Source organism: Hemicordylus capensis, chromosome 5 (assembly GCF_027244095.1).
Source record: "Hemicordylus capensis ecotype Gifberg chromosome 5, rHemCap1.1.pri, whole genome shotgun sequence".
Classification (NCBI taxonomy): Eukaryota; Metazoa; Chordata; class Lepidosauria; order Squamata; family Cordylidae; genus Hemicordylus; species Hemicordylus capensis.
In genome coordinates, this window is record NC_069661.1 from 123090588 (window position 1) to 123105472 (window position 14885).

The 14885-nt window shown below is 43.4% G+C and overlaps 1 protein-coding gene across 5 annotated transcripts in view; it reads right to left on the reverse strand.

Annotated features, from left to right (window-relative positions):
• The window catches only part of PPP2R2C (protein phosphatase 2 regulatory subunit Bgamma), a 142456-nt gene that overhangs the window by 101267 nt on the left and 26304 nt on the right, over nt 1-14885 (reverse strand). For 2 of the 5 annotated variants that reach the window (XM_053255587.1, XM_053255588.1), the window contains exon 2: nt 613-764. The exons of the other annotated variants lie outside the window; for them this stretch is intronic. In XM_053255587.1, coding sequence (XP_053111562.1) covers nt 613-661 — 49 coding nt within the window. In that variant the 5' untranslated portion in view covers nt 662-764. The remainder of the gene's footprint in view (nt 1-612; nt 765-14885) is intronic. 5 annotated transcript variants of the gene reach the window in all.

Consider the following 14885-nt stretch of genomic DNA (forward strand, 5'->3'; position numbering starts at 1 on the left):
CCTGACACCATGGGGGGCTGTCCCAGCATGTCGCTGGCCCATATTTTACAGGACATATCCTGGATCTGGTATCTCATCTGGTGTTCTCAGAAGGAGTAAACCAGAAAGTTCCCACAATGCTCCTTCTTGTTTATAAATACCAAGGGAATATTGAAAGTCTCTACTGGTCAGTGTTGACATTCCCACACGATCATTTAAAAATCATGAGGAACACAGTGTGGTAAGACCACCTTATACATACAGAGAACCCTGGAACAAATGACACAAATGTATAAACAGTCTAGCATGAAGTAGGTGCTGACATCACTAGCATGGACTAAAGTGCTGACATCACTAGCATGGATTAAAGCTAGACACAGAGCTACTGTGCCTTGAAAAGAAAGAGAAATAAACAGGATTGTCTTTTGTTACTTCCCCAAAACTTCCACATATCCATTTATTTTTCAGATGTTGCAATAATTCACAGTCAGGCAGATTCTGGACATTTCATTTCTTCTACAATGCCAAAAATAAATATGCTTTTATTAATTGTATGCAGGGTCAGATTCCTTTAACACTGAGTTTGTCTTTAGCTCTTCCAGATGGGGTAAAAGAATTGATAGGCACCCTTACCTCCAACCCCATCTTCAGACTCAACATCATAGATGCTCTGCCCTTCCATGTCCTCCGCAAGGCAATGTAGAAAGCAAGATTTCCCCAAGGAGAGCCTGTTCAGGCTCCTGAAGAAAGCTGGATCCACACACGCTGCATCCAGCAAGCAGTATCTTTCAAACAAAATGTAAAAATAAAGCCATTGGAATCTCCACTAAAAAAAGGTGAGGTTTGCTTTCTTTCCTTTTCAGAAAAAAAAGTAAGACCGTTGTCATCAATTGGTAGAGATACTGATCAAAGCTACAGAATAACCCCAAATGGTTGTAAGCAGCATGAAGTCTGAACCAGTGATCAGTGTCCTATTTTATTTATTTTTATATTTTCCATCATTAATGAGAGTAGAACAAATAAAATTTCAAATTAAAAAAATACAACTTCCTGCAGCATCTCCAGAAATAACCAGAATGTATATTTCCAATTTGGCTACTTCCCTTTCGACTGCATCACTTCATGATTGTTCTTTACAATCATTATAATTTCTTCTGCAAGTGATAACAAACAAACATTATCTATAATGGATTTTGAATGGTTTGGACAAAGGTGAACCTTTTTGAGCCATCAAATATTCCTGACAGACAGAAACATAGTGAGGTTCAAGACATGTTTCCTTCATGTGAGTTTTGCAACAGTCTATGAAACTAGTGAAAGATTGCTATCATCATATTGTTTGTATTGAAGAGAGCTTCAGTCAGTCGTTGGCTTTGTATAATTTGCCCCGAAAATCTCAAAATCATAACATGTCTTCTAGTAACTGTATTGGGTTGATAAATATAGAAATGGGTATATGATGGTGCAAACACTCACCCACCACAAACCCAGATCCCATTGCTGCATCCTCATGCCACCAGGCAACATAACCTTGGGGCAGACATGGCTGCTGAACCCAGACTGTACAGCTGGCCTTCCAGGGCAGGTTCACAAGCCCCACCACCTTGTAAAGTCCCCTGACTAAACTAGGCTACACCACATTAAATTAAAGGATATTAGACTAATAGTATATGTGTTTGTTAGAGGTTTGAGAATTCGAAGAGATTTATCAAAACCAAAGTGACCTGAATGACTAAAGTATTTATTTTTTAAAAAGTTTATTTACCAGACAACTAGAGTTCTATGGCTAGAAAGTGTTGGGATTTTCCCATAGACATTGTCTCAGTTAGGAACATAGGAAACTGCCATAAACTGAGTCAGACCATTGGTCTATCCAGCTCAGCATTGTCTTCACAGACTGGCAGCGGCTTCTCCAAGGTTGCAGGCAGGAATCTCTCTCAGCCCTAACTTGGAGAAACCAGGGAGGGAACTTGAAACCTTCTGCTCTTCCCAGAGCGGCTTCATCCCCTGAGGGGAAGATCTTGCAGTGCTCACACATCAAGTCTCCCATTCAGATGCAACCAGGGCAGACCCTGCTTAGCTATGGGGACAAGTCATGCTTGCTACCACAAGTCCAGCTCTCCTCTTTTATATGGGGCATGCTTGTCTATATTTGACTGTATCTATGTACTGACTTGGGGGTAGAGTCACAGTTTGTTTGCTCCTTTCTTTACTTGCTGTACTGAAAGGTTCTCTATCTCACTGTGTAATAGACTGTTTATTGTTTTCTTTGCCTATGTTTCAGTTAGTAATAAATATCAAACTCTTGTTTCTTAGTTAAAGCTACTTCCTGTACAATTACTTATAAAGGATCAGTAATCTATCTGCAACATAAAGCATCTCAGAATGAAGTGTACATACATACCCAACATGAACAATACAGATACTTCGTTGAAAAATAATTCTAGCTCTTAGTAACGAACTAAAAACTATTATATGACAAATTCTTGGATGCTTATGATTGAAGCATTCTATGAAAGCTGTTATATAGTTCTGAATGTAAACATCTATATATAACTACCCGGCTAAATGATGAGTGGTGCATACATCCTAAAAATGAATGAACAAATCAACAAATAATACATATTAAACTGAATTAAGATAAAGGAGAAAATTCTTCAGGAATTATAACACTAACACAGGAGGTTTTCCTTCCTGTCTCATGGCTTCAGTCTACTAATTTTCACAGTAAACACAACTCAGAAGTCAATTAAAAAAATCAAGTTGCAAGGGATGAATACAGATTCATCACCAAAACAGCTAACAGACAATTAATAAGTAAGAGAATATGTGCAGGGGCGTAGAAACATTGGAGTGGGCCCAGAGACAAGATTTTAAAACGCCCCCCGCCTCAGGTGTTGAAGCTCATGAAGTAAAGAAATGTGCCACAATAGATTATCCTAAATTATTTTTTTAAAGGTTTTGTAAACTGTGGACGATGCAAGTCATTTAATGGTACTAGAGAAAGACATGCTGTTCTGGTAGCTCCAGGTCTTAACACTCACATCAATTTTGGAGGATGAATACAACTGAAGGAAGACCGGGCGGGTGCGTGGCTGGGGGAGTCAGTCATGTGACTTGCCTCTGGGGGGGGGGCCAAGGTAGTGGGCCCCCAGACAACTGTCTCCCCTTGCCCTATTATAGTTATGCCCCTGTATAGGAGAACAGAAGAGTCCAGGTACTCCCACTTACACCACTGTCAGGCAATGTCATTCTTAAAAGTTGTGCTTTCAGTTTACTGAGCTGTAGGGAAATAATAAATCCATCCAGCTGCTGAAATCAAAAGCTAAATGGAAAGATTCTACCAGGCTCAGGACAGTAAGTGTTTTAGTATTGAAAGCATCATCCAATTTTAACTGGATCTTTGCTTATACCTTGTTAAATCACCTGCTATGAACCTTAGACTGATAGTGGTCTGAAATATTAAACAAACAAGAGACTGCTTATCTGTGCTTTGCATTCTCTCTCACTATACCACAGCCGCCTTACAGACAATAGTTCAAAAGATGGAGTAGAAATATTTTAAACAAATAAATATCTGCTGAGTATCTAACACTGAGCCCTATAGGGCTGTTGTGAGGACACACAAAAGAGTATGGATTGATACAGTTGTGAGATGGTGGTACTCAGCTTGCTGGTTATTATTTTGTAAGTTATCACTGGCTAATTAACTGTGTGTATAATATGTTGCTAAGAACTCTAGATTATCAGGGGTGTCTCTCCCATAAGGCAAGGTGAGGCAATAGCCTCAAGTGGCAAATATAGGCACCCTACCTGCCTTGAGCTTCACCCACCTGCTCAGGGCCACTGCCTCCACCTTACTTTCTTCTCTGCCACCCGTGACTGTGGGCTTTTGCAGCCCCCACAGCGGCCTCACCCACACCTTCCTTATGGGCCCATCCCTCAAGAGTGAGCATGTATGGAACATGCATTCAGCAGCAGAGACAGTTCTTTCGTCAGCTGTCTCTCACTGCCACCCACTGCAATGCTTTGCAACCATCAGTACTGAGTGTTCTTTCTCTCTCTCCAGCACTAAACCTGTTGGTACTGAGGAAGAACGCACACTGGTGCTCACAAAGCAACAGAGTGGCTATGAGAAAAGCTGGTGAAGGAGCTGCAACTACTGCTGTGGCATACCCCAGCAGGTCAGCACTGAGCTGGCATCAGGTAGGGATGTGCAAACCGGCTCAAGTTATAAGGCTCAACCTAGAGCTGAACTGGCCCTAGTTTGGTTCTAGGCTGAGCCAAGCCAGTTTGGGCCAGGTTTGAAGCTCCTACTGCCTGCCCCCCACTGGCATTCCCACAAGTCTCAAAGGCTGGACAGGGCCAGTCTGGAGCCTCTTCTGCCCATTTTGGCCCATTTCGGGCCTCTGTGCATGCATGGAGGGCATTTGTTTTACCTCCATGCATGCACATGGGCCATTTGCATGACCTGGGTCAAGTCATAAATGGATCATATCATTAATTAATTAATTAGAAACATTTAATATACCGCCCACTCCAAAGACTCTGGGCGGTGCACAAACACTTACAGAGCAAGACAGCATTAAAATTACATTCTAAATTAAAAACTAAAGTAACTAACAAAAAGGAAAAAACCAAATAGGTAAACTACAGGGTAAAAGCCTGGCGAAAAAGAAAAGTCTTCAATAGAGATTTAAAAATCAATAAGGAAGGAGCTAAACGAATCTGAAGAGGAAGGGAGTTCCAGAGAAGTGGGGCAGCAACTGAAAAGGCCCTTTCATGGGTCCTAGCCCTTTCATGGGTCAGGGACCGACAAAAGGGCCATTTGAGAAGATCTGACCAGACAGGATGTAACTGGATAGGAGAGGCGGGTCTGTAGGTAGATAGGCGCCAAACCCCACAAGGCTTTGAAGATCAAAACCAAGACCTTAAATTGAACTTGGTAGCTAGTAGGCAACCAGTGTAATGACTGCAGGAGAGGTGTTGCTCTGTCATATTTTCTGGCACCCATGTGTAGGCGAGCCGCTGCATTCTGGACAGCATAAATGACCCATGAGCATGTGTGGAGCTAAAACAAATGGCCTCCATGCAGTCACAGAGGCCCCAAACAGGCTGAAATGGGCATAGAAAGGGCTGCACCCACCCTCACAAATTGTGGGGAGTGAGGCCGGCAGGAGTCGGGGGAGCTGCCGCTACACACACACAGCCATTGAACATAAGAACAGCCCTGCTATATCAGGCCCAAGGCCCATTTAGTCCAGCATCCTGTGTCACACAGTGGCCTAACAGATGCCACTGGAAGCCTACAGGCAGGAGTTAAGGGCATGCCCTTTATCCTGCTGTTACTCCCCTGCAACTGGTATTCAGAGGCATCCTGCCTTTGGGGCTGGAGGTGGCCTATAGCCCTCCAACTAGTAGCCGTTCATAGACCTCTCCTCCATGAAGTTATCGAAACGCCTCTTAAAGCCATCCAGGTTGTTGGCTGTCACCATATCTTGTGGCAGACAATGCCACAAGTTGATTATGCGTTGTGTGAAAAAGTACCTCTGTTTGTTGGTTCTAAATTTCCTGGCAATCAATTTCATGGGATGACCCCTGGTTCTAGTGTTATGTTAGAGGGAGAAGAATTTCTCTCTATCCACTTTCTCCACACCATGCATGATTTTATAAACCTCTATCATGTCTCCCCGCAGTCGTCTTTTTTCTAAATAGCCCCAGGTGATGTAACCTTGCCTCATAAGAAAGGTGCTCTAGGCTCCTGATCATCTTGGTTGCCCTCTTCTGCACCTTTTCCAGTTTTACAATGTCTTTTTTGAGATGTGGTGACCAGAATTGTACACAGTACTCCAGGTATAGCCGCACCATAGTTTTGTACAAGGGCATTATAATATTAGCCGTTTTATTTTCAATCCCCTTCCTAATGATCCCTAGCATGGAATTGGCCTTTTTCACAGCTGCCGCACATTGAGTCGACACTTTCAACGAGCTGTCCACCATGACACCAAGATCCCTCTCCTGGTCAGTCACCGGCAGCTCAGATCCCATCAGCATATACTTGAAGATGGGATTTTTTATCCCGCTGTGCATCACTTTACACTTGCCAACAATGAACCGCATTTGCCTCTTTGTTGCCCACTCCTCCAGTTTGGAGTGATCTTTTTGGAGCTCCTCACAATCCGTTTTGGATTTCACTATCCAAAAGAGTTTGGTATCATCTGCAAATTTGGCCACTTCACTGCTTACCCCTCCTTCTAGATCATTTATGAATAAATTAAAAAGCACCAGTCTCAGTACAGATCCCTGGGGGACCCCACCTTACTTCCCTCCATTGTGAAAGCTCTCTATTTATATCTACCCTCTGTTTTCTGTCCTTCAACCAGTTAGCAATCCACACATGTACAGTACTTGTCTACTTATCCCATGACCGCTAAGTTTCCTCAGGAGTCTTTGATGAGGAACTTTGTCGAAAGCTTTTTGGAAGTCCAGGTATACTATGTCCACTGGATCACCTTGATCCATACACTTGTTTACACTCTCAAAGAACTCCAGAAGGTTGGTGAACTCACTGCTGTGAGTACTAATCTTTGAACAAATTTAGCGTGCAGTAGGGGCTTCAAACCAGGCCTGAACAGGTTCTAATTTGAAATGAACCAGGGCGCCAAGTTGGTCTGTTTCGAATCTGGTTCAGATTCAAACCAAACCAGGAAAATGGGTTTTGTGCACACCCCTAGTGTCAGGGCATGAGGCATGGGTGGGCCAGTGAGAGGGCAAGGTGGTGTTGGCTCCAGCCCAAGCAGGGGGCAGAGTGAGGGCAGGGAGGAAACTGAGCTTTTGTTCACCTCAGGCATCAAACTGTAGTGAGCTGATGCTGTAAATTATCCTAGATTAACTTTTGTAAACTGCTTTGGGATAAACTTTATGAAAGGCGGTTTATATATTGAACAAACAAACAAACAAACAAACTATATGACTTTCATTCTATAGGCAAGTAAGGCACAAGGGTATTTTGGAGAAACGACCTTGATAGAAGTAGCCAAGGGTGAAAGCTGTAGCATCTCGGGAACCGAATTAACCTAGTAGCAAGTGTAGCATTTGCTACGGGCCCCGCATTTTTGAGGGCCCCACACTAAATGTTTGCAAGCTTTTCTCCTATTCCTATAACCTCCTCTCCTGTCTGGAGATCTCTCCTCCTCTCTGCTTCTGCAATCCACCCTAGGCAGGAAAAGAGCCGTTGCGGTCTTAGTGCTCACCGGTCACCCAGCCCTCACAGCTTCACTCATTCCTGTTGAAGGGAAAGTTCACTTTTCTGCCCAGGCAGTGCTCCAAATGGCGAAAAGCCGGGGCTTGCAGCAGCCTGAAGGAATTAGCCTGTCCATTGGCTCTTGGAAATTTCTTGTCATGCTTACTTTAGGGCCCCTTTATAACATATGCTACAGTAGGGTTTCTCAATGTGTGGGTCCCCAGATGTTATTGGACTTCAACTCCCATAATCCCCAGCCCCAGTGGCCTTTGGTTGCGAATTATGGGAGTTGAAGTCCAATTACATCTGGGGACCCACACGTTGAGAATCCCTGTGCTACAGGCCCTGCTCTAGCTTAATCCGGCCCTGCTCGGGATGCAGGGTTTGGCTTAACTGATGCAACCTGTTGCTACCTTGAAAAAATGCCCTGCTATGCTTTATCTCCATCCAAAGCTCAACCTCTATATTTGTGCAAATAAACCAAACACTACAAAGAAACAACATCAATCTGCAAAGGAAACCAGAATCCAAGGTTCTGTGAGCTCCTGGAACCTTTCACCGCTTGGGGCAGCAGGGCAACCAGAAGCAACATAATAAATCTTATAAAGCAGTCTTGAAGCAGAACTAAGCACATGGAAGAGGGATGCTTTTCCATTTTCCTATATGTTGATCCTTCGTTGCAAATGCTCCCAGACCATTTTTTCCTCAGGCATCCCCCAAGACCAGAAGTGAATCTAACTGGGGGGAACATCCTCAGGGGAACGTGTGCAGGTGAGAACTGGTGGGCATTTTCCCACCCTTCCAGCCTTCTGATCGGTGACCTAAATCATGGGCTCACCTGCTGACAATTCCCTCCTTGTTCTGCATTGGCTCTTTTGCTTCTTCCCACTCTTTACTGACCCCACATTAGCCAGGGGAAGGATTGCTAACCCATGGGGTGCTGGGTGCTGTTGATTCTGTGGTGTTCTGAGTGTAGATTTTCTGGTAGCATATGAGAGTGGATTCTTGTTTTTCACTGAAAATCTCATATGTTACCAGAGAATCTACGATGAACACCTCAGAAACAACAAAACCCAGTACCCCACAGGCTTGTGGGTATGGGGGTGGTTAGCACCCTATGTGCACTACACAACCCCTCGCTCTGGGCAACCCTAGTGCCTCCCAAGTGGAATTATAGGGTTGCTGAAACCTAAACCTCCATTATTCCCTATGGGAGAAATCTTAGACACGTAAACTTCATCAAATCACAAAAGATCAGCCCTTTGCCCAATTTTTTTTGAAATAATTCTGGAAGTTTCCATGCCCCCATTGGGCACTACCACCCACCACACTCCACTCTGGGTCATCCCTTTCCCCTTGATTTGAAGCGATACATTTGCTGGAATCTCCATTATTCCCTATGGGAAAATTCTTAAGGATGTGTAAACTTAAAAAATTCACAAAAAATCAGCCCTTTGCCTAATTCCTTTGAAATTTGGCTGGTAGCTTCCACCCATTGGACACTACCACCACCACCCACTCTTTTTGCCCTGGGACCCCTTTTAAAAATCCAAATAGATTCAGATTCGGAAAATTCAGCTACAAAACAAAACAGGTCTGATTTGGATTCAGAAAATTTGGGTGCAAAACAAAATGGGGGTGTTTCGATTCGGATACAAATCGAAACAAGAAAATTCCAAAATGCACACCCCTAGTCAGCAGCTTATGAGGGGCTGATTTTCATCAGGAAAATGGCATGGAGGAAAAGCTTAAACCCCCTCTATACAGCTTGTGGTCGCAATCTGAATAGGGACTCTCTGCAGCTGCTTTTTTTTTTTTTTTTTAAGGAACTCATTGATGCATTTTAATGTATTATGTAGTATGACCCTTATGTACCAGCAAGTCAGTAACTCAGGAGTTCTATGCCCATTAATAACAATTGGTACATGCAGAGAAACGTTGCTGGTAGCTGCTCTAGAACGCTTCTGTTTAATTCTGTTGCATTCAACAGGATTTTTTCTCTCTCTCGTTGCTTATATTTAAAGGGGAAAAATCAGCAAGGTTCCTCATTCATACTGAGATAATGGGATGGAAGCCTAAATTTATAATCAGCTTCAGTTAGGTAATATAGCCAGTAAAATCCAGTTTGTATGCTAGAAATGTAGAAATCAATTCTTAAACTATGAGTTTCTTTACTAAAGCTTGAAGCCTTGCAATAAATAAATGCCTGGAGCCACAAATAAGAGACATATGGCATATCAAAATGACAAATAGCACAAATCTACACATGTACACACAGCAATGGAAAGGTCATGCACTTATATCATATTGGCTTTTCCCTTCCTCCAGCATAATAATGCTTTAAAGACTGACTAAGCTAGTACCCAGGAGGTGGTAACTTCAATACCTCTCCCGCCCCACAGGATGACAATCTGTAATCAGGATCTTTCCTAATAAGCGATGCCATTTTTCGGACAAATATTTTTAAAACACCAGAACAAAACCTCCAAACACCCAGATACAAGCTATCTTCCTGGGGCTCATGGGCAGAGAACCAAGAATATTTTCCCCCTTTTAGCATGGACACCTTTCTCCCTTGTCTTTCCTCCTCTTCCTTTTGTATCTACCTCCAGCTCACTCTTCAACTGCCATTCTCACTGTCTTGCATCACATGTGCATATGTGTATGTGTCTGTCCCTTCCTTTTTTTCCTTTTAAATCTACACAGTCCCCAACTGCCACTTTCCTTTTCTGGTCTTTTCTTCACCCTGTGAGGAGATCCTGGAGCAGCCCCTGCCGACTCATGCTCCTTTCAGAGTCATTGGGGTTCAAGCTCAGGTAACCATCTCATTGCTCAGACAACTGCACACCTCTGATGTGTTTCTTGGAGGCCCCGTTTTGCTTCCAAATGAATCAGCAGCTTAGGTCACCAACTTCTCTATTTGAGGGAATAATTTGCTTGCAAGTATCCCACATGATATACTATTGTCTGTTTAAAATTTTAGTAGATGTACAAGACAAAATATGGGTGTTAGAGGCAAGCATATACATTATTAACAAATATTTGAAAAGTTGTTCCTTTTTCATGCCAAATGACATAAATGACTTCCATTCAAACAATAAGAGAGGGAGAAGTTGAGATGCTTCACCCTTGCTGCGGACTTTCATCATAAAGCACTTGGTATGGACAGGACTTGTAGAGTGGATATGGCCTACAGCCTGTCCACTTTAAAAAGAGTATTAAACGTAAAATATGCCTTCAAGTCAGTGTCGACTCCTGGAGACCACAGAGCCCTGTGGTTCTCTTTGGTAGAATACAGGAGGGGTTTACCATTGCAGTATGCGTGTATGCCTTTCAGCATCTTCCTATATCACTTTCCCATAGTCTGGGAAACATACCAGCAGGGATTTGAACTGGCAACCTCATGCTTGCTAGGCAAGTAATTTCCCCACTACACTATTAGGAGTATTGGGAGTATTTAATTAAATGCTAGGCAGGTAAAGTCAACAGTATTCTGTCTCAACATCTAGACCATGTAACTAATTACCCACTATGTCCCACTGAGATTATCTTGTTCATTAAGGGTGATGACAGCTCTCAGCAGCAAAAGCCAACATTCTACATGTTTGTCCAATATAACTTTTCAACTTTTATAGTCTGGCAAGACATTATATCATCACCTTAATTAGCTTGACGTTATTATTTGTCTCAGAGGAGAAGCTAAAACATAGATGCATCCATTCTTCTCACACGCATACATAGCACTACAACCTTCCTCTCTTGAAAATAGGTTTGTAAATCCTGGGATGGTAATTTCTATGCTACTCCAACCACCAACTGAATTAATACACTACATAATAAACTGCAAAAGTTCATCTCTACAGAATCTATGTCAAGAGCACTGTGACTTCATTAGTTTAGTGGATATATCTAACATGACGCATCTCCAAGAGTTCTGAGACTGGGTAGACCTCTAATGCAAAGCAGGTACCCAAGCAGGAAATGGTATACACTGGTAGAATTCAAATGAAAGTATAGGCGCTCCCCAAGTTAAAAGCCCTTGGCTTACAAACACCCATACTTACAAGCAAAGCTCCATAATGTATTACATTAAAGAAGCCCCAACTTACAAATGCCAACCCTCACTTACAAACAAGTCATAACTCCTGGGAGTTATTCACACATGGCTTTATGTGTTATGTGGGGTATCTGAGGAGTGAATCTACTCTGCAGCAGATTCGAGGCAGTTTAATTTGGGGGATTAGATGAACTGTCCACATAACCATCGGCTCCTCCCTGCATTCTCTGAGCAGGAATGCAGTGGGGTGGGGTAGGGTGTGCGGTGGGGTGTGGACTTGATCCTGCAGGGATGGAGAGCAACAAGCCCCCCAGAGAGCAATTGATCCTCTGCAAAGTGGTCTTCCTTGGATGCATTTAGAAAACACACACACCCCATCCAGGCTGGGGAACCAAAACCAAATGTCAAGTCCCCTCTGTCCCCAGCTGAGTCAGTTACAAAACAATGCCCCCTCCTGCGAGGAGAAGTTGGGAATAGAAACGGCTACTACGAGTCTGCCGCTTGTTGCAAAGCCTGTCTGGTTGACTGGTCTCCCCCATGCTGCCTGCAGTGAGTGCCTGCTGCTGGGAAATTCACTGAGGATGGAGGGGCTGGTGGCTGTGGCAGCAGCAGCTGAGGTGGGGTGGGGGGTGGGGAGCAGAATTGGGCATGAGAACCCGCATAGATCCAAGGGAGTTTGGGTGTGGTAGGAAGGCTTCAGGAAGCATGCACCAGCCGGCTGAAATGCAAAAGAGCTCTCAAAGGGAGAGCCTCCCTTGTCACCTCTCCCACTCTTCCTTCCAGGTGTCAAGCCTAAAGGGGGAGGGGGAGGGGGCACTTGTGCTGACACTTGATAGTTCCGGAAATCCACCCAGCAAACATTTAAAAAATAACAACACGAAAGCCAAATTATCGGCAATGGCCCCTGCACACATCACCAATAAGAGCTGGGGCATACTTGAAGCCTAGGTGTTTTTTCCCCAAAAGCCACTGAAAAGAGAGGATTTTTTTTACTCCAGACATAATTTGGGCTAAGCCATAATGTGCAGCCATGATGCAGGGGGAAACAGAATTGTGTCTGAACTGGTTCCCGAGAGCCCGCAGCGACTTTGGGGTTAATCAAGCTGATATGTGGATTGGCACCCTCCATTCCAGAGGAGTCTTGAACTAACAGCCATGTGTGTAAAAACACCTGGGAATTATATGTGTGCTGAATAATGAGCATCCAACTTACAAATGAACTTTTAGAACACAAGTTCCTAAACGGGGGACTTCCTGTATTTCGTTTTTGTACAAGTTATATCTGCAACAACGAGGCTTTCCACATGAGCAGTGTGGAGAGCCGGATGGGGTTAAGCAGCAAGAGTGAGCCAAGCCCTCTCTCCCCACACACGAACACCCGCAGAGCCCTGGGTGGCCAGATTGGCCACCTACATGATTACCGGCTCTGTCACTGAGCCAGTAGGCCCCCAGGAGTCCCAAGATGCCCCACGGGAGTGCATGGAACATCCTGGGGAAACCCCAGAGACTGGGAGGCTTGTTTTAGCCTCCTGGCGGGGGTCTCCTCGCAAGTTGTCACGCTGCAGAGCCACACTGTGGCAACTCACGATCGCCACAATGGGGTTAGCAGAGTGCTCGCTCCGCTAACCTCATTTAAGTGGGGTTAAGCTCCCGGTGGTTCCCACGACTGCAGGAAAGTGGGCTGGGCTCCCTTAGACTGCTTTCCTGCGGTGGTGAGAATAGCTTCAATGTATCATTTGACCACTGCTTATGGAAGTATACAGGACCTGATGGCAATCAACTAAACATTGCTTGAAACATTACTACTTTGCGAGCAGCATCACTGCCTGGTAAAAATACTGCTCAGTGTAATTAATAGGATTAAAACTGAATTATTTGCTATAATAAAAAAACTGAGTGCACATAATTAGAAAGGGAAACGTGGTAAATAGTACGATATGAGGAATTAACCAAGAACATAATTTATGCTACTTTACAAATTGATGATGGAGATGATGATGATGATGACGATGACATACAAATGATTTGCATTGCTTACAAAATGAAAGTCAGGATGAAAGGAGACGTCTCACTATCCAGAGCTGAAATAAGTGGGAGGAATCTTGATAGACAATTTTCATAGTGCTGAAAATATTTCATATTCTTCTCTTTCTTTGGCCCCTTCCCCATTTATCTGTGCCTGTTTTACACTAACAGCCTTTTGAACAAGGAATTCGCTTTTTATTAATGTATTACCTGCTCGTGATCAGTTGGGCTGCAAATTTAAACAAGTGAAATCCTAATATTAGTTGAATTGAGAATCTTAAACATTTTCTAAGCATATATCTTTTACTGATTCAGACCAATGTCCACCATCTACAGTATTATCTATGAATCGCAGAGCTCTCCCAAGTGTCATCCAGGGGCCTTTCTCAGGCCATCTAGGATCCTTTTAACTGGAAATGCCAGCAACTGAAGCTGGAACCTTCAGATGCAAGACCTCTGTCATTAAGTCTGACCCTTCTCATAAACTTCCAATGAACACAGGTCGTATATGGATACTTTTTGTGAGTTGCTATGAAACAAAACTTTAACATGAATGTTCAGAATAGATTGATTGTTTTACTCTCAAGCCTTATGAAAGAACTTTTAGTTGATTATATTACTTGCTTTCAGACTGATTATTGATTACATTTAAATATGTTTACACATTAACAAAAACTTAATAAAGATACCTTTCTGAGATGCTGAAGAAGGATGTGTGAGATACTCACATTGTGCATTATTTTCAAATGCTACCAGGAAGAAATATCATCTTTAATAATACTTTATTTTCTATTTCCTGTTACAGTAACATGCCAGAATAAAACAACACACCAAATTAGCCTCAAACAATGAACAAGCACACCTGTTAATCTCAGCCCCACTTTTTAAAATGCCCCCTATTCAGCCAAAGCGTCAGTGTATTAGTTTGCTGGTTAAAGTCTGCAGCTCTAATGCTCAATGTTCCTACGAGGTATGTCTTTCTTAGTTCCTCTTAATTTTATAGAGAAAATGCCAAAGAAAAACACCAGATAAAACAAGAATTATAAATAACAATACAGACAGATCACTGAGCTACTTTGAAAAATGCTCTCTCCTCTTACATGATTTAAAAAAAAAAGTGCAATGTATAATCCTTTGCAAGGCCTGTGAATTGTTGAAACAAAACAACCTTATGGGCATTTTCACTTTTCCAGGGCTGGCCCATCCATTAAGCCAAGCCAACTAAGACAGTTGTCTCAGGTGGAAGGGGCACCCTCCAGCCCCACACCCATCAGTCACCCCTGCTTAGCTCAACCCAGCACCCCTGCCTCTCAGCTGGAGGTGTGCCAGTGGTATCGAGCACCAGCAAATGCCGTCACGGCTGCAACTCCTCCTCCTCTTGCAGTTTTAAGGAGGGAAATAGAGCAGAAGAGGAAGTGTGTAGGTGCTCTAGCCCAGGGATTCTCAATGTTGGGTCCCCAGATGTTATTGGACTTCAATTCCCATAATCCCCAACCAAAGGCCTCTGGAACTGGAGATTATGGGATATTAAGTCCAATAACATCTGGGGGCCCAACGTTAAGAATCTCTGCTCTAGCCCTC